The sequence below is a fragment of the Heterocephalus glaber genome, unplaced genomic scaffold (assembly GCF_053883595.1).
Source record: "Heterocephalus glaber isolate CG9 unplaced genomic scaffold, H.glaber_assembly_v1.0 deba00001481, whole genome shotgun sequence".
Taxonomy (NCBI): domain Eukaryota; kingdom Metazoa; phylum Chordata; class Mammalia; order Rodentia; family Bathyergidae; genus Heterocephalus; species Heterocephalus glaber.
Genome location: NW_028258317.1, coordinates 33,031,799 through 33,051,867, shown reverse-complemented (window position 1 = coordinate 33,051,867; position 20,069 = coordinate 33,031,799). Strand labels below are relative to the sequence as shown.

The following is a 20,069-nucleotide window of genomic DNA, read 5'->3' as shown; positions in this document are numbered from 1 at the left end:
GAATTACAACACTGTACCTTACCCTAACCCTAACACTAACCATAGTACCCACACTCCATTACTCAGGTACTTGAATTCCAAGACTATCCCGAACCTTAACCCTAACCCTCACAGAAGTTTTCTGAGAAGAAATTTTAAGGGACATAATTCCTTTTTCTCCCTTAGTTGACAAATAAAAATTGTCTAGATTGCCAGATGTCTTCTGGCACAAACACACACCCGTCATCCTAGTAGTCTGCAAGTCTGAGAATTGAAAGTTCAAGCCCAGTCTGGACAATATACTAAGTGAGACCCTGTTTAAAAAAATAAATAAGGCTGGCATTAAATCTCAGTGTGAAGGCCTAAATACTGAAAAACTTTAAAAAAAAAAAAAAGAAAAGAAAACAAATATAAGCTAGGTGTGATGGAGCATGTCTGTAATCCCAGCACTCAGGAGGCAGAAGCAGGAGGATCACAAATTCAAGTCCAGGCTTGACTACATATCAAGACCGTATCTCAGAGCTGGGTATTTAGCTCAGTGGTTCCGCCGCCTGCCTTGCAAGCACAAGGACCCGAGTTCGATCCCTAGTACCAAAAAAAAAAAAAGACCCTATCCTCGAACAAACAAAAAACCCAAAACAGATGTGTGATGTACACCATGATGTTTTGAAACGTGTACAGTGGTACCTCGGCTTATGAACTCAGTTTGTTTGTGATTTGGGGAAGAGGGCTGTGTTTGTGTTTGTGTGGGAAAGAAGACCATGGTCGAGTTGTCACCTGATGTGGAGTTTCTGAACGGAAACAAAATTTTGCCAAACACTTGTTTGTGAACCAGATTGTTTGCAAACAGAAGCATTTGTAAACCAAGGTATTACTGGACATTGTGGAATGGCTAAGTCAAGCTAATTAATAAATATTTTCTCATTTTTTTTTATGGTGAGAACACTGAAATTCTACTCTCTTACTGATTTTCAAAGTATAATACATTATTATTAACTATAGTCTTCATGTTATAAGATAGATCTCTTTAATTTATTTCTCATATTTAATTGAAATTTCATATCCTTTGACTAACCTCAAAGCCCCTACTCCAAGCCTCCATAACCACCATTTTTTTCTGTGAGTTCATTTTCTTTAGATTCTATGTTTAGGTGAGATCATGCAGTATTTGTCTTTTCTGTTCAGCTTATTTCACTTAACATAATGGTTCGTACATGTTTAAAGCTGAATAGTCCTCCCCTTGCCCCTCCACTCCTCCCGGATCTCAAACTTGGAATCCTCCTGCCTCAGCCTCCAAATTAGCCTGGATTATAGACTTGCACAATCATGCCCAGCTGTGCTACATTTTCTTTATCCAGTCGTTATGGATGACACTACTGATTCCATATCTTGGCTATTATGAATAATGCTGCAGTGAACATGAAAGTGCAGAGATCTGTTTGAGATACTGATTTCATTTCCTTTGAATATATATCCAGTAGTAGGATTACTATATCATATGGTAGTCTAATTTTAATATTTTGAGGACCTTCCATACTGATTTCCGTAATTGCTGTATCAGTGGTGACAAACCTATGGCACTTGTGCTGCAGCTGGCTGTTTGGTATCATTGAAAGCTCTAAAAGGTTCTCCATCTCTGGGCTATACTAACATCCATTTGACCAAGTGTTCAAGGGCTCCCTTTTCTCCATATCCTCACCAACACTTGTTATCTTTCCTTTTTATAATACCTATTGTAACATGTGAAGTGAGATTTAGGTTTTGCATTTCTGTAATGATTAGTGATACAGAGCATTTTCCCATCTACCAGTTGGCTGGTATAATTCTTTGTATGTCTGTGTATTGACTCTATTACTGATTTTTGAAGGAAGGCTTGAGATACTAATAGCCACCACCGAAAAGAAAATCATGTTTGCTTACACAGACATATATATGTATATATTATTTTTTAAATCAAATATTCCTAGTAAAGATTTTTACCTTTATTTTATCTTTAGGTAGTTTTGGAGAGCCCGTGGCCTACAAGCACACGTAGTGGTATTTTCTTATGGACGAAGGTACGGAATGTGGTACGGGGCTTGGCCCAATTTAGGCAGCCGCTTAAAAAGACCATACAAAAATCACAGGTCTCCTCAATATCAGGTAATGCATATGACTGAAAAGATAGTTTCTCTTTGAACCAGAGCTTTATAGGGATAGAAAGTTTTAATTAAGTAGAAAACAAATGAAATTCTGATTCATATTTTCATATACAATCAATGACATTACCATAGTCCAAAATTATTATTGTTGTTACACGTTTTAGAAATTTAGAAAGTGTTCTGTAAGTGGACTGTGGGTAGTTCTTGTTAATGTTCAGATTATTAGTGCATGAGTTACTGAACTGTTGTCCCTTAGCTCCTCAGCATGCTGCAGGTGGAAGCGATGGGGACACAGCGAGCCATGGTAGCATGGATAGCTCTAATGATGCTAACAGTGGGGAGCACACGGTCTTCGCCAGAGACTTTGCCAGGCTCGATTCCATTGGCAACCACTCCAGCACAGGTACTAAAATCTGGATTTTACTAACCCTTCAGTTCTATCACGTTAAATCTTTCTTTTTTGTCTTCCAAAAACTTTTACCCTCCTTGAGTTTGTGCAATATGAAATACTTTTAAAATAGTATATATTAATAAGGGAAGAAATTACACCACTATACTTTTTTTTTATATACTTTTATTTCTGATAGTATTTGAACTTTGGAGTACTTTGCACAGTGCTTTAGCATGGTGCTTCTTTGTATTTATCATCAGTTTGTGAAAGTATATAATTGTTAGTGAACTTGAACATTAGTGGCACAACTCACAAATCTTGTTTTCATTAAATGGAAAATACACCTTAGACATTGAGGTTATAAATATTAAAGAGGGAAGAAAATAAGTCACACAACATGATAAAAAAGTATTCCATTATTTTAAAGGACACACTGTACATATATTTTAAAATCTGAGATGCTACTTGTATAGACATAAGCATGGGCATAATCTCTGTCCTCTGAAGTTAGAAATAAGTGTAATTAAAGTGGAACATTGGGCAGATATATGTGTGTTGCACATCCTCCTGTTTGTGTTGTTTTGTTGCCATTGTTGTTAAAATCTCAAGTCTTCCTTTAAAGAGAGTTCTAATTCCTGTGCTTCATCTGAAGGACTTGTCTCAATGACTGAAGTTTCCTTTTCTCTGCTCTTTGTTGCTCTGCTTTTGCTCTGTGCTGTCTGGGTGCTGCATTTGTCCTTGGCTGTCATGGTGTGGGTGCAGACAGACTTTTATGCCGTGAAGCTGTGGAAACACGTGTGCATTAACTCTGCCTTTGAATAGTAACCATTTCAGGTAATTTCCCATTTATTAGGTTAAATTTTGCTGACATACAAGGGTGGGGGAAAGATATTTTGTTGTATTTTAAGTGTTAAGTATTACTGCAGGTGGGAAACAATTTTCACTTTTTTGCCTTTTTTTCTTCCTTGGTAATTGTACAAAAATTTGAAAAATTTTTTATTTTTATTAATACATGTTTGCAGTACATAATGCTTGCATTCATTGGGGGAACATCTTAATTCTTTTTTTATCATCTTCCCCTCTCCTCCTCCTCCCCTCCCTCCATCTTGAAATCCCCTTCCCTTTTGCAGATCTGTCTCCCTGTCATATGTAGTCTTTAATGAAAATACCAAACTAACATTTATGGTCAGTTTGCAGAACATATTTATATTTGAAAATATGCCCTGCTATAATTCTTATTTTGAGGTTGGTTTTAATACCATTGCTTTATGTAATGTTGTAGGCACCAAAGAATTTCATTATTCCAGCTATTGAGGTACTCATTGCTTTCTAAAATTGTTCTGCTGAAGTTTTGTGTTTGAAAATTACCTTCCCATAATATTACGCATATATGTAAATCATTGAAGTCAACATAAGGCTATAGGTTTCAATCTTGTTTATAATTAACTTTTAAAATTTTCAGTCATGCTTGTAAATAGGATATTTATGAGACTTTGATTGTAGCTTATTTTATTTTCTCCAGTAAGTTTTCATAATGCTTTAGAAGAAATGGGCTTCATGTATGAAAAAAAAAAAAAAAAGAAAGTAATTTTGTGGTATTAAACCAGTTTACCAGGAATAGTGATGATAATATAAAACTCCCTTGACTCTTATTCCTCCATATTTTTAAGCTTGTCTCATTATAAAGGTAATTTGATGCTTTAATGGGAAAGAATATTCTAGAATATCCAGGTAATTGGCATTAAGATCCCAATCTATAGTTGCAAAGAACCTTTGGATCTCTTTCTTATATATTTCTTTTTAGTCCCTCCCTGGGTGGAGAGTGTCTTGATATGTTGTCTTCAACTCCAAATCTTCCCACCTTGGCCTCCCACGTGGCTGGGATCCCTTGCACATACCACTGCTTCCAGCTTTAGCAGCATTTCAAACAACTGAGCCCAGATACGGATGTCATAGTGGTCACCAGTCTCCATAAGGTGATAGCACTGGTACTTTTTGAAAGCCTTCTGGCCTAGATGTTTAGCTTGCTCATTTCTTCTGGATTATCATGTGGAATCTTTCTACTTGCTACTCAATACTGATCACTCAGCTTATTTGAGAAATATCTGGATTTAGTAATTTACTCTGTTCCTAATCTGTTGTCCATTTCTTGGCAGTATGTAGCTACATCAGACTTTCTGAGAGGGCCAATGAGAAAACAATTGAAGGTAGTCATTCGAAATAGTAATATTTAGAGACATTTAATTCTTTTGTTATATGATAAACCTAAATCCTAGGTGGCAGTGCAATAAGTTGTAGATAACAGAAGGTACTGCATATTTTATGTGTCTTTCGTTCATAACTTTATCACTGTTACTAGTTTTTTTTAATTGTAGAACTTTAAAACCAAAACAGATTTTTCAGAAATCTTATTTTGAAATAACTTCAAGCTATGAATTGTCACCATCTAGACAAAGATCTTATCCAGCATTGGATAACATAAGAGCAGGGCAACTAAGCACTAAATGTTGTGCCCACTTTGAAAGTTCATGTGGTGAAGCCCTAACTTCTAGTGCAACTATATTTGGAAATAGGGCTTTTATGGAAGTAATTACAGCTAAATGAGGCTGTAATGATGTGGCCTGATCCAGTGAGTGCCCTTAAAACCAGAAGTTTGTTAGTTCCCTCTCCCTCCCCCTCCCTCGCTCCTCCTCCTCCCTCTCCCTCCACATACACATATAAAAAAGTTACAAGAATAATTTAGAAAACTCTTGTATATCTTTTATCTAAATTCACTGGTTTTTAGTTTTCTACATTTTCTTTATGATTTTTATCCTGTGTGCAAATACATTTATTTTTTTTAGGTCACATGAACAGGTTACATACATTTTTTGCCTTTTATTCTTAGTGTTTCAATGATATTTTCTTTTAATATGACTACAGTTTAGTAACTAAATTCAGCAAAAACATTGATATACTACCAGAATCTGTAGTCTATGTTCCAGTTTTGTCAATTGTTCTAATGTTTTTTATTATACTTTAATCTCAACTATTTATTATCATTAACTTTGGCACAGTTCCTCCGCTTTATCTGTTATGAGCCTGACCTTTGAAGAAGTCACTTTGGTTATTTTGTGGAATGTTCCTTAATTTGAAATTATCTAACACGATTAGGTTAGGTTATGTTTTGGTACCAGGGATTGAACTCAGGACCTTGCACTTGCAAGGCAGGCAGCGGAACCACTGAGCTAAATCCCCAGCCCCTAGGTTAGGTTATGAATACATCTGTATACTACATAAGTGATGTTGTATCCTTTCTAGTTGATCACATCCTAGAGGAAACATTGTCTTTCTCTCAGGATGTTAGTTTTGATCTCAGTGTAGTCTGGTTTCTCTGTATATTGTTAGTATCTTACCCCTTGAAGATGATAAACTATCTGTGAGGGGACACTGAGACCATGTGATAAAAAATCTCTTCATTGTGCTCTTAAATTTATTGATTTATTGATGTTTCTCCTAACTAATCTTTACTGTGATGGTTAAAAGTGGTGATTTACTGTCACATTTAGATGATGGCATTCTAATGTTTGGAAGAATTGCCCTTCCCTATTTTTTCTAATTTGTTATGAGCATGAAATTATGGATTCCTGTTTTACTTAGTGAATTTATAAACTACTGCTGTCCTTATTTGATCCTCAAATTATCCCAATCTTGGCCAGTAGAAGCTCCTTTAAACTGGTTCCTGTGTCCTTTAGATATACTTGTTTGATGTTTATGGGCACTTCCCTTCTGGCACAGCAAACTGTTCTTGGTTCATCTTTGTACTTTTCCAGCCTCAGCTCTGGAATTAGCCATTTCTTCAAGGATCTTACATTTCTTTTAGATTTTAAAGCTGGATCTCAGGAATTGATTTTAGAAACTGGATCTGGGCTGAAGTTGTATTCATTGATACCAGGGTGTAAACTCTTTCTAGACTTTTAATAAACAACCTGGACTCGTGTGTGTGTGTGTGTGTGTGTGTGTGTGTGTGTGTGTGTGTGTTTAGAAGTACAGTATCTCCAAATTCCAAATCAACCTCACCAAGCTTCTTCACCTTTCCTCATTTCTTTCAAAAAACAAAAATCTGCTGGTTATAGTACGACATGGTTGTAATCCCAGAAACTCTGGAGATTGAGGCAGGAGAATGGCAAGTTCAAGGCCATCCTGGGCATCTTAGCGAGATCCTGACTCAAAAGAGAAAATATAAAAAGGTTGGGAATATAGCTCAGTATGAAACCCTAGGACCAGTTCTCATTACTGGGGGGGGAAATAACCCAAATGTCTTCTCCCATGATAAGAATATTGTCTACATCATCACATTTACTCATTTGCTTAGTCCTACAATATTCATAAAATAATTCCAAAATCATCACCCCCAACCCCTGTAAGAAACAGGGTTAATATGCAAAAGTTACTTGGATTAGTTTTCTCTTGACCTTTTCAATGTGGTAATATTAATTCATATCAAATACAGTTGACTTCATTTGCATTCAGTTTTAGCTCTGTTGATTTGTTTTTTGAATATGTAGAAATATATTACATCACCAAAGATAAAAGCACAGTAAAATCCTTAATGAAGTTTCTTCCCTATTTTTTCATCCTATTTTCTTCCATTTGTAGGTAACCATTTTTCTTGTTTTCTAATTTACCATTCTTTTCTTTTGTAAAATTAAGCAGTTCTTTCTCATTGAATAAGTAGCAATCTGTAGACCTTGGAGAGTATCTGTAGATTGCTGCCTTTTCAAAACATCTTGCCCAAATCTCTTCCAATTTATAAATGAGGAAATTCAAGTTCACTACTTTCAAATGTAGAATGGTCTTCAGTTTTTGATCTTCCTATTTCTACTGTTACTTGCTTATCATTGTTCTTAAAATGTTATCTGTATCTGTGAGCTTTATTGTCTTCCTTTTCTCTACATTCAATTGTGTAGACCGTGGAATTTTCTTGTTTTTGTTTTTGTTGCCCCCCTCCCCTTTTTGGTACCAGTGATCAAACTTGGGACCTTGCACTTGTGAGGCAGAAGGTGGAACCACTGAGCTAAATCCCCATGTGGGCCCCACCCCACTTTTGAGACAGGGTCTCACTATGTAGTTCAGGCTGGCCTTGAACTCTTGGGATCTCCTGCCTCCGTCTCCCAAGTGCTGGGATTACAGGCATGTGCCATCATGCCTGGCTTGATCTGTGGAATTTTTTTTTATTAAAAATATATTTATAAGGGGCCGGGGATTTAGCTCAGTGGTTCCAGTGCCTACCTTGCAAGCGCAAGGTCTTGAGTTTGATCCCTGGTATCCAAAAAAAAAATATTTATAAGCCTGTATTCTTTTTAACAGGTGGCCAGTCTGACCAAGGATATGGGTCTAAGGATGAACTTATTAAGGATGAAATTCATGTACCTGAAGAAGAAGTAGCACAAGAATTGATAACTAAAACAAAAGTGGGAAAAGAAGGTTGTGTACTGATATTTGAATATTAAATAGAAGAATATCACTAATAATTTAAAGTTTATCTTATTTGATATTTGGTGATAATTTTCAGAAATATGAGGTCTATCTCATAAGATACCATGTACTATTATTAGTACAAAGTATTATTAGATTTTGATAGTCTCTGAAGTTTAGAATTTAACAGACCTGTAGAGAATGTAGGTTGTCCTTACTTTTGGAGGAAAGTACAGTCCACTGAGGTATGCATTTGTTAAAGTTGTATGGCTGCTGTGTGGTGAACCCAGCATTGTCAAACTTTGAGTCATCAAACCTGTGTTTCAATTTTCCTCTTATTTTAAAATGCTTTTTCACTAGAAGCCCTTCAAATAATTGAGTAGATGCTTTTCATGGGTGGGTTAAAAATAATCTGTGGTGTTTTCCTGGGTTTTTTTTTTTTTGTGGGATTCATTGAGATATAAATTGTTATAATCACTTGATGGCAATATGGAGGAACATTTTGGTTTGTGGTAATATGATGTCCCTTTTATTCTCTCACACAAACCCCCATGTTCTTTCATGATGTTATGCAGAAACAAGTCCCTCTCCTGGTTGCTGAATGATGAGAAGTAGAACCGAAGGCCAGAGACTTAAGTGATTCAGTCAAGAATACTCAAGTTAGGGTTATTGAGTGCTAAAATAAAGTATTTATGTGAGTCAGTACTGGTGACACATGATGTAAAGTAAACCAGACACCAGAAATTACATTTACCCTTTTTTTTAAAGAAAAAAAAGCACATTAAAAAAAAACCCCCCAAAAACTATATATGATTTCTCTGCAATATTGTCAAAAATAGGAATGATGATGTCCAAGTATTTTTTTTTCTAGAGGTGTGTGAAGCCTCTGCTCTTATAGAGAGACATTCACAACCTAGTTTGGAGCCTCAGAGTCCTCCTGAACCTCCTTCATGCGGCAGCAGCATTGTGAAAGCCCCATCTGGCATATTTGATATCAACAACAGGAAAAGTAGTACTGGTGAGTTTTTATATATTGGTTATTAAATATTTAGAATATACATCTGTAGATACACATTTGTCTTTACGACACTAAATTGTTAAGTTATAGTGAACATGCTAGAGGGCAAGAAATGTGATTCCTATAAATGGTCTAAAGAAAAAGTTAGCATGCGGTTATTGAAAGGTACAGTTGGAGTCAGGCACAGTGCACCACACCTGTAATCCCAGCTACTTGGGAGGCCGAGGCAGGCGTACTGAGTGTTTGAGACCCTGGCTCAAGATAAAATTTAAAAGGACCACAGTTTATTGCTTAAAGCTCCTTGGGTTAAATCCCCTGCACCACCCCTTCCCCCAAAAAAGTAAGTACAGTTGACCCTCTGTATCACATCTGGCAAATCTTGGGTCAAATATTAGAAAAAAAATTACATCTATATTCAATATGTACATATTTATGTACACTGTTTTTGGTAATTTAATCTAGAGATGATTTAAAGCATACAAGTAGATGTATGTTATATAACAAATACTATGCCATTTTATATAAGCATCTTAAGCATTTGTGATTTTAGTGTTTGTAGGGGTCCTGGAACCAGTCTCCCATGGATACGGAGGGACAACCTACATTTAATTTGTTCATCAGTGGCTATTTATGCTTGTTGTTTGGAATGTCTTCCCTGTCATAGTTACTGGTTTCAGTTTGGTTATTCTTATTGTAGATAATGAGGGAACTGTAAGGGCCACCTGTACTCAAGAACAAGGAATGATGTGATCAAATCCTGGAAGGCTTAAAGATTGGCAGGTTAATTCCTTTCGGCTGAAGAAAAGGGTTCACATCACTGGCCACAAATGTACCAGGGGGCCTTGATTTTGGCACCTTTGTTGTAGGTACCTAGAGCCCCCTGTGATCTTTGATGAGCAGCCATACTGTGTGTGTGGTGTGGCTCCCTTGGGTTCAGGTTTCTTGCTGTAGATTACATTGCAGGCCTTCCAATACCCTGAAGGTGTGCATCAAATACAGTATTTTAAAGGTTAGTGAGATCAGTCTGTGTCCCTCGCCCTTTCTTAGTAGGAGCTACAGTTTATTTCTTTAAAATTGACTATCTTAAGTTTTTTTCACTTTGTTTATACTGTGATAACCAAATAGAGCTCATTAAAGATTTTTTTCTGGGGACCAGGGATTTAGCTCAGTGGTTCTGCTGCCTGCCTCAAAAGTGCAAGGTCCAAGTTTGATCCCTGGTACCAAAAAAAAATTTTTTTTTCTGTTTGGCTGGGGATTTAGCTCGGTGGTTCTGGCGCCTGCCTTCCAAGCACAAGGTCCCAAGTGTGATCCCTGGTACCAAAAAAAAAAGATTTTTTTCTGTTAGTGTTCTAAAGGTGTGGTGCTAGATGTTGAGAAAGTAATTTATATGTAAATATAAATTCAGGATCTTTCTTTTCCCAGTCTGTTGATAGCAAGAGGGTGGGAGAAAGGAGGGCAGAAGTTTTCTTCCATCACGAATCCTCTGAGAATATTGAAAGGGAAGTGAGCTGCTGAGTGGTGTGTCTCCTGCTAATTCCCAGAAATACAGTGAAGGCCAGTAGTATGTGCAGAGATCTGTTTCTCATATGTTGGAAGTAGTTTTCAAAGCAGATATAAACTTTAGAGTTGTAAAACAGGTTAGTTTAATTCCCCTAAAGCTTTAAAAATTATTAGCTCAGATTGATAGGATTATGATTGTTAATTAATAAGTACTAATTTGAAAGGTTTAAAAGAATTTTGAAGTTTAAATTTCTTACAGTTTGGAGGTTGGAAAGTCCAGGATTAGGTACCAGCACAGTGGTTCTGCTGGAGGCTTCTTCCAGATGGTAGATTGCCTGCTTCTTACCCCTCACTGATCAGAGAGAGCAAGTGCTTGGTGTCCTAATCCCACCATTGAAGGCTCCACTTCTACCTCCTAATTATCTCCCAAGGCTTTCCCTCCTTACACAATCACACTGGCGGCTGGGATTTCAACATACACATTTTGAGGGGCCACAAATATTCCCTCCTTAATAGGTGAGCTTAAGTTTCAGTAACTATAGGAAATAGCTTTTGATCTTGGAGAATAAAAAATTGGACAGCAGTAAAGAATAAAAGATTACTTACTTCCCCTTAAGCAAGGGGAGGTTCTTAGGCTACTGCAGGACTTTTTCTGACTTGATCAAGTACTGTTCTCTAACAGCTAGTCACGTCTCTGATTTGCTATTGTTTGCCCTAGCACTACATGTAGTGAGTACTATTAGGCATTCAGATATTTGCTGAAGAAATAAATATATGAACAAAAATGTTTAACTGCTCAAGATTTATAAACCTTAGAATTGTCCAAGTTTTTACTTTGGACTGGTAGTGTTTTGGCTGTGACAAATGTCTCATTCCTCCATAATTACAAATTTTCTTTGTGTAGAATAGATTTCTGCCAAATGTTTATTGGGTTTCTTTTTTTGTGGTGCCTGGGGATCAGACCCAAGGTTTCACAGATGATAGGCAAGCACACTACCACTTAGCTACCTCCTCAGCCCTCTGGCAAGTCTGCTGAATTGCATACATGAAAGTTAAGGTAGAGGAGATTGTTTCATTTGAGTCTGTTTAACTCAGAGCGTTCTTTTAAAAAATTGACCCTCAGTCGATCCCTGGTACCAACAAAAAAAAATCCAAACGAAGCAAAAAAATTGACCTTCAAAATGTGAGAAATAAGAATAGACCTGTTTATTAATAAATGTGATATATTTAGCAAACGATATAAGTAAAACCATTGGATGATTTTTTTAATGGGTACATCTGTGCATAGGAGATATAAGCAGATTTTATGTTAAAATGTTATCTCTGGGAGGCAGAGTTGAATAGTTTCTTGGGGTTACTTTTTTCTGTGTACCTTTTGAATTTTCTGAATCTTATTTTTAATGTGTATCATTTTCACAATCAGAAAAAGAAACTTATCTAAGTTACACTGGAAAGTAGAGATTCATCTTTAATATTTTACTATTCCTTTTAGGGAGTACATCAAATGTGCTGTTTTCTACTCAAAATCCAGTTGAAGATATAGTCTTTGATGAAATTACTAGTCTTAAGAAGAATGGTGACAAAGGAGAAAAAAGACAAAAGCATTTTTCAGAGAGAAGTTGTAGTTTTAGTTTTGAAAGTCGAGCAGGAATGTTACTTAAGAAGAGCAGTTTGGACCTGAATTCAAGTGAAGCGGCTATCATGATGGCCGCAGATGCCAAGATTCTCACAGCAGCCCTGGCCTGTCCTCAGATTTCTCCACCTCGTGCTAGAAGGACCCATAGTTTTGAGAACATTAGCTGTCCTCTGACTGACTCTCGGACTCGTGGGTCTGAGAGCCCTTGGGATTCTGATCACAGGGCGCCTCCTGTGCTGGAGATGCTTGAGGAAAGCCAAGAGCTCCCAGAGCCTGTGGATGGTGACAATGTAGCCAAAACTGCTCTGACAGAGGCTGCATGTGATAGTCTACAAAACGATAGCAACAGTCAGTCCAGAGACTTGAAACCAGGAACCGAAGACCGAGTGAATAAGAGAAACAGTTTACATGGTGTTGGTAAAGCTGTTGAGAGGGAAGATGTTGAAACTGGGCTAGATCCTTTGTCTCTTTTAGCCACTGAATGTATAGAAGAAAAAACTCTGGATTCTGAGGATAAGATGTTCTCTCCAGTTATTACACGTAATCTGGCTGATGAAATTGAAAGCTACATGAACCTAAAAAGTCCCCTGGGTAGTAAATCTTCCAGTATGGAATTGCATGGAGAAGGAAACGGTGAATCTGGCAGTACTACTGCATTTCTTCACCCTTTAGAGAGGAGATCAAGCTTACCTTTAGATCATGCTCCGCCAGCACAAGAGAACGCTGAGAGTGAGAAGAGCCCCCCCGCAGTGTCCAGGTCCAAAACCTTCACTGCTCGTTTCAAGCATCAGACTCCTTATCGCACTTACAAAGATCGTTCCACATCCTTATCAGCATTGATGCGTTCTCCACATGGCTCACTGGGTTCTGTAGTAAATTCCTTGTCGGGGCTAAAGCTGGATAATATACTCTCGGGTCCCAAGATAGATGTCCTCAAATCCAGTATGAAACAGGCAGCAACAGTAGCCAGTAAGGTGTGGGTGGCTGTAGCATCTGCCTACAGCTACTCAGATGATGAGGTAAGAAAATTTTATGTGTGGGGGCCGTTTTACATAGGTGGTGTAGCACCTTTCATATATCTGTGAAATTTAGAGATTTCTGGTAACTTTAGTTTTTAAAACTTTATGCCTAGGGCTGGGATGTAGCTCAGTGGCATGGTGCCTGCCTGGCAAGTGCAAGGTCCTGAGTTCAATCCCCGGTTCTGAAAACAAAACAAAAAAACAAAACTTTATGCCTATTTTGTTTTTTTCTTAAGATGACTTGAACATATATGTAAGGAAATTAATAATGGAGAAGTAGAATATTATGATTATTTTTAATTCCATAGATCATTCTAAACTAAAACATTATTTATTTGAAACCGCTAGTGATTAGTATTTGAAATTAATAATAATGCCATGTTATATTTGAATAGCACTTCCGTTTTAAAGTAATTCTTACCTTTGTTATCTCCCTAATATATGATGTTACTCCAAAGCTTAATCCATAGATTTCATTCTTTATTACAAGAATGATTAGGTCTTTTAAAAATCATCATAAATAGAGTTAATCATTAGATCTTTTTATGAATATGGGAGTGGAAAATTTTTCTTGCTTTACAGAAAAATAATGCAATATGAAATCTATGGATTTATGGAATTATAAATTTATAGAATTGTATAGTATTGGATTACTTTATTCTAGAAGGAAAAAAGATGTCTGTAAATGCTATTAATATTGTAATAGTATGTTCCAGGTATTTTTCATATGAATAGACAAAATATGTATATGTTCAGTTTTCATAACAGCCTTATGAAGTAGTAGTACTTTTATCTTCATTTTATAGATGAGTTAGATTTAGAGAGGTTAATTAATTTCCCAAGATAACACAACTAGAAGTCACAGGGATTGGCTCTGGAGTCTATGCTTTTTACCTTAGAAGCAATATCTTAGAACATGACATTGAAAACCCAAAAAAGGGGATCAGTTCAGGGACTGTCTAGAAAAAGCAAAGCACATAATACCTATGTTGAACTTTGAAGGATGAATTTGAAATTTTGAGTTAGTAAAAGCAATAAACTGGCAGAATGGCATATTTGAGAGAATTGTATGAAGAAACGTGGATGCTTAACCCATCATACATTTCCAAGATAATACAATATTAGATTACTAAAGCTCAAAATGGAAAGTAGAGACACAGGAAAAGAGATTGGACAAATATGACTTGTATGCTATTGGAAGGAAAACTATATGCAGAATATTACTTCATTTAAAAGTACAGTACTGAGGGCTGGGGATATAGCTCAGTGGCGCTGCGCCTCCCTGGCAAGCCCAAAGTTCTTTTCTTGCGGTACCAGGGATTGAACTCAGGACCTTGCACTTGTGAGGCAGGTGCGGTACCACTGAGCTAAATCCCTGGCCCAGCAAGCACAAAGTTCTGAGTTCGATCCCCAGTACCTGGAAAAAAAACCCCGACAGTATTGAGTATTACAACAAACTGTGTTTGTGTTTGTGTGTGTGTGTGTGTGTGTGTGTGTGTGTGTGTGTGTGTGTGTGTGTTGCTGGAAATTGAATCCAGGGCCTCAGGCTTGCTAGGTAAGTATTCTGCCACTGAGCTATAATCCCAAACCTGAATTTTGTGTTAAAGAGTTCACAAAAGCCAGTCCAGGAAAGGCAAAATAACTTCAAAAATATGTTAATCTGGCATCATGAAGAACAGAGTGAAACATTTATTTTTGAAATTTTATCTAATGGTATTTTAAAAATATTTTTACAATTTTTTTATTTTTTGAGAGAAAGTGTCACTGTGGCCCAGGCTGGCCTCAAATTCTTGGCCATTCTCCTGCCTCAGCCTCCAGAGTGCTGGATTACAGGTGTATGCCACCATGCCCAGCCAAGAAATATTTTTATGGTCATTTGGACTTGACATATGTGACAGTGCACAGATAGTTGTGTATCTTATCTTTTTATTGCTATAGCCAGGCACTTGTAACAATGACGGGCAAAGGGTAAATAAGGTATAGTTGACAAATATTTGCAACTGAAGGAATGAAGTAAAAATTGTGAAATGTTTATAAATTTTATCCAGGGTTTAATCTAAGGAAATAGGAATATGTGCTTAAAAGAATCATCAATGTAATTTATATATATAAGATTTAAAGAATTTTGAATGTTTAAGCAATAGGGGATTTATGGATTAGTTTACAGGAGTTTAATAATGCAGAAGAAAATAAAGTGAGTGAGGACTTAACATTAAATTACATGAGAAATATAGGTTAAAAACAATGTCCTAGCTGTGTGTGATGGCGCATGCCTGTTATCCTAGCACTCCAGAGACAGAGGCAGTAAGGATCACTGCAAGTTCCGGGCCAGCGTGGGCTACATAGTGAACCCAAGGCCATACGGAGCTACATAGTGAAACCCTGTAAAAAAAAAAACAAAAAACACCAAACTCAGTATCCTAATTTGTAATAGTTTGTTATATGATTACATATGCATATTTAAAAATGAATAGAATAGACCAAGATTTTGACTGTACTCTTTGACTGCTGTTTTTATGTCTTTCATTTTCTGTTTTCGTATCTGTATTTAATTAAAAAATCATCTACATGGTTTTACACCAAAGGAGATACAAGTCTGTCTTCTTTAAAGAAAAAACAAGGAAACTGCTTATTAAAATATTTTCTATCTGAACTAACAGTTCAGTCAGTTACAGAAATTAAGAGCTAGTGTTTGGAACCCTATTCATATTTTTTCTTCTAACATTGATGGCATTGTTATGAACAGTTGGGTTCCCAGCCAGTGTTCTCTGAGCAGCCATATTTGAACAGGTTCATATACCTGCATGTTTTAAATCGTGAAGTTACAAGAGAAGCTCAGTAATCTCTGTCAGTTACATGCTAACAACTGATGGAGCACCCAGATTATCACCCACAGGCTGTCTCCACGCCTGCCTGCTCTGCTCCATTGGAGACTGAGCTTCTGGCTCCACACTCACTTAGCATAGCACAGGTTGTCGTAAAGTATTGTACATTACTTCTTGAATGTTCGAGAGTGGAAAGGATGTTTCAAGTAGCAATGAGTTGAAAATTCTTGATTTTGAAAATTTAAGGTGATTTGTTTTAAGATCTGTTTAATTCTGGAAAAAGTGAAATCAGTGTAGTCCCATCGAGAATGCATTTATGTATGTGAAATTTCATTCTTTTCAATTCCAGGAAGAAACAAATAAAGATTACAGCTTCCCTGCTGGCCTAGAAGACCATATTTTGGGGGAGAATGTATCTCCCAACACAAGTATCTCAGGATTGGTCTCCAGTGAACTTACCCAGAGCAACACGAGCCTTGGCAGTAGTAGCAGCAGTGGAGACATTGGAAAACCACATTATTCAACAAGTATGGGAAAGGGTTTTCATCCCCCCATCCCTCTCCTTCCTGTTTAAATGCCCACTACCCTCCACCCCTGTGTTTCCCATTTGTTGAGATGTTGGATTTTTTTTTGTTTTTCTCTTTTTTTTTACACTTGATCTTAGCCAAAAGGCCGAGAAGCGATTTTCTCTTTTTTTGTTGTTGTTGTTTTTTTTGGTACTAGGGATCGAACTCGGGTCCTTGTGCTTGCAAGGCAAGCAACGGAACCACTGAGCTAAATCCCTGGCCCTCTCTTTTTTTTGGATAATAGATTTTTTTAATAGCCACACCTTTCTATTACTCTGATTTTGTATGTTCTCCAAGAGTACAGTCACCTAATTGTGTTTAACTTTAATTATATATATTTGTGGGTTATATCATTAGTTCTGAAGTTTAGCATACATTAAAATCATATAGGGAATTTGATTAAGAATATATACAAGTGGGCTGAGGATTTAGCTCAGTGGTTCCGTCACCTGCCCCTCAAGGGCAAGGTCATGAGTTAGATCCCAGGTACCAAAAAAAGAAGAATAAATACAAGTGGGCCAGGGATTTAGCTCAGTGGCGCTGCACCTGCCTTGCAAGCTTGAGGTCTTGAATTTGGTCCCCAGTACCAGAAAGAGAAAAAAATATATATATGTGTATGTGTGTGCATGTATGTATATATGTATATATGTGTATATATGTATATACACGCACACACATGTCTAAGCCTTAGGCTAAAACTTTTAAGACAAGTAGTGGGGTGGGCCCTTATAGTTTTAATTATATTATTTCTCTGAGTGGATCAGTGTTTGAACCAGATTTTAAGTATCTCTGGGCTGCACCATTGAAATTTTGTAGCTTTGTTATTCTAAAAAATTAAAAATTTTCTCTGACTTCTTAATGAAAAATTCCAATTATCCTGAAAAGTTGAATTGTATAATGAACAATTATGTATCCTCTGCCTAGATTTAATTTTATATTAAATTTATCTATGTGTACACATACATCTCTATGTGTTTCTGTATTGAATTGTTTGAAAATAAACTGCAGATCATGATACTTACCTTATAAATACTTCAACATGTATTTCCAAAGCGTGAGGACATACTCTTCTTTTTTTTGTTTGTTCTTTTTGGGTACTGGGAATCAAACTTAGGACCTTGGGCTTGCAAGGCAGGCCCAGTGCCAGTGAGCTCCATCCCTGGCCTGGACTCAATCTTCTTATGTTCACTCCTCTAGGTGAAGTTCCACTTCCAAGAGGCACAAAGGGACAGGGCTTTGAAAGATCAGACCATGGCTCTTCTCAGAATACCAGCATGTCCAGCATCGACCAGAATTGTGCAATGGAGGTAAAAGCTCTATATGCTGCCAATTCTAAAGAAGCTATAGAAATATTTTAATTTAATGATAGCATTTAAAAAAATTTTGTGAGACTTTTGTGGACAGATAAAATGTCATTTTGTTGAATTGTTTGATATCTTATGTAAGTGAGGCCATGAACCAAGCGATATCTTTGCTTGTAGTATAACTGTTCCAAATTTCATCAACAGAAGATTAAAAATTTTGTTTATCTGAAAAGCATGGCCTTTTGGAGCTGGGGTTTGAGACAAGGTTACACTGTGTAGTTCAGGCTGGCCTTCCAGGTGCTGGGATTACAGGTGTGCACCACCACGCCCAGCCCAGAATGTCCTGTTAGATTTGTTTCACTATAGCGATCTCAGTGTCCTTATTTTCCTATTCTTAGGTTTTGATGTCAAGTTGTTCACTATGTAGAGCTTGCGGAGCTCTAGTTTATGATGAAGAAATTATGGCTGGATGGACAGCAGATGACTCAAATTTGAACACAACTTGTCCGTTTTGTAAAAGCAACTTCTTGCCTCTTCTCAATATAGAATTTAAAGATTTGAGAGGCTCTGCAAGGTTAGTATTATAAAAGCTCCTTCAAGAGGTAAGTACCCTCAAATCAGCACAACTCCTAGGGCGAAAGGGAACCATTCATAGTATATTCCAGGCCTTCCTTTCTTCCTCTCCTTCACCTTCAGTGTTTGAGTAGAAAATACTAGCAATGTAGGAGACTACTTTTCCTTTTTTTAACTTTTAATTGAAAGAATCTCCCTGTGTAGTCCAGGGCATCCTTGAACTCAATACTCTACTGCCTCAGCCTCTGAGTGCTGGGATTAGGGAGTGTACCACGGTGCCTGGCTGCCTTTCCATTTTATTTAATGTATGATTATTAGTAGCAGCTGATTCTTCAAACGAAACTTTCATTATACTTAACTCAAAATTCTAATGTTAGGCTTTACTTCAGTCGCTTCTCGGCCTTTTGGGTAAGATCAAGTGTAGGCTTTACTTCAAGCTCTCTGCCTTGGTGACCTCTTAAATTATTGTTTCCACTCTTGCTACCATTGTCTAGTATAATGAAATGATTGAATTTTAGGCAGTCGGAGACCAGCTGGTCTGTAAGCAGTCATTAAATAATTGAGAGTTTGGTAACTGTATACTGACTTAAGTAATTATACTTTATAAATTTTATTTGTTTCATAGAACAAGTAAAGCTTATACTATTGTCTACTTTCAGTTTGTTTTGTTTTTGATTGCTGGGAATTAAACCCAGGGCATTGCTCGCACATGCTAAACATGCACCCTGAGCTACCTCGAGCTTCTTTAGTTGCCCAAAACAAAAACTAAAATAAAACTTTAGTTGTAGAGATGTTTCCTTTCTATTTTTCCTTTTGGTTTCAGGGACAGAACATACTGTTTAATTCCTGCCATACTTAACATTGTGTCTGGGCAAGGACCCTTTGGCCCCTCTTTTATGGATCCTCTTTCTTCCATTCCCACTTACTCCCTTTCCAACAAAGACATCAACTCTGCTGTGTAGTATTTATTCTTGATTATATATTTGTATAAACTATGTGAGGGGCCGGGGATTTAGCTCAGTGGTTCCAGTGCTGGCCTCGCAAGCACAAGGCCCTGAGTTCGATCCCCAGTACCAAAAAAAAAAAAAAAAAAAAAAATCTGAAGTTTTTTGTATGATTGTGTATTTTAATTTATATAATAGAGTAATGCTTAAAAAACTCAGTATCTTTTTTTTTTTTTCTTGGTACCGAGGATCAAACTCGGGACCTTGGGTCAATTTCATTTTATTACTCAGTTAAAAATCTGAGCTACTCTGTGTACATTTAGTTTATTTTTCTCCTGCATGAAATGAATACATGATTTTACTTCTCCATTCCTAGTGTTGGACATTTCAGTTGCATCTAGTACTCTTACTATATGCATTCCTTTGATGATGAAATACATATTTTGTTTGGACTTGTAGTTTCTTTCCAAAAAATGGTCAAAAGTGAGATCACTGGGTCATTTTTATACATAATTTCAGTAAAACTGGAAGATTGCTTTCCAATTCTTACTTTCCTACTAGTACCCAAGAATTTTTACTGCTTTATAACCTTATCAGCAATTGATATTATCACTTTTCTAATTTTCACATTCTAATGGAGTATAAAGTATGACCTCATTGTTTTTGTTTGAGTCTCTCTGAATACTATTAAGTTTGTGTCTTCACTTTTTTTTTTT

At 36.8% G+C, this 20,069-nt stretch overlaps 1 protein-coding gene across 4 annotated transcripts in view; it reads left to right on the top strand.

The window, feature by feature from the left end:
- The window catches only part of Dennd4c (DENN domain containing 4C), a 118,363-nt gene that overhangs the window by 80,201 nt on the left and 18,093 nt on the right, over nt 1-20,069 (top strand). For all 4 annotated transcript variants that reach the window (XM_004838333.3, XM_004838332.3, XM_087183421.1 and 1 more), the window contains 8 exons: nt 1,977-2,121; nt 2,377-2,523; nt 7,861-7,977; nt 8,840-8,986; nt 11,979-13,141; nt 16,316-16,493; nt 17,730-17,839; nt 18,235-18,410. In XM_004838333.3, the coding sequence (XP_004838390.1) occupies nt 1,977-2,121; nt 2,377-2,523; nt 7,861-7,977; nt 8,840-8,986; nt 11,979-13,141; nt 16,316-16,493; nt 17,730-17,839; nt 18,235-18,410 (2,183 nt within the window). The remainder of the gene's footprint in view (nt 1-1,976; nt 2,122-2,376; nt 2,524-7,860; nt 7,978-8,839; nt 8,987-11,978; nt 13,142-16,315; nt 16,494-17,729; nt 17,840-18,234; nt 18,411-20,069) is intronic.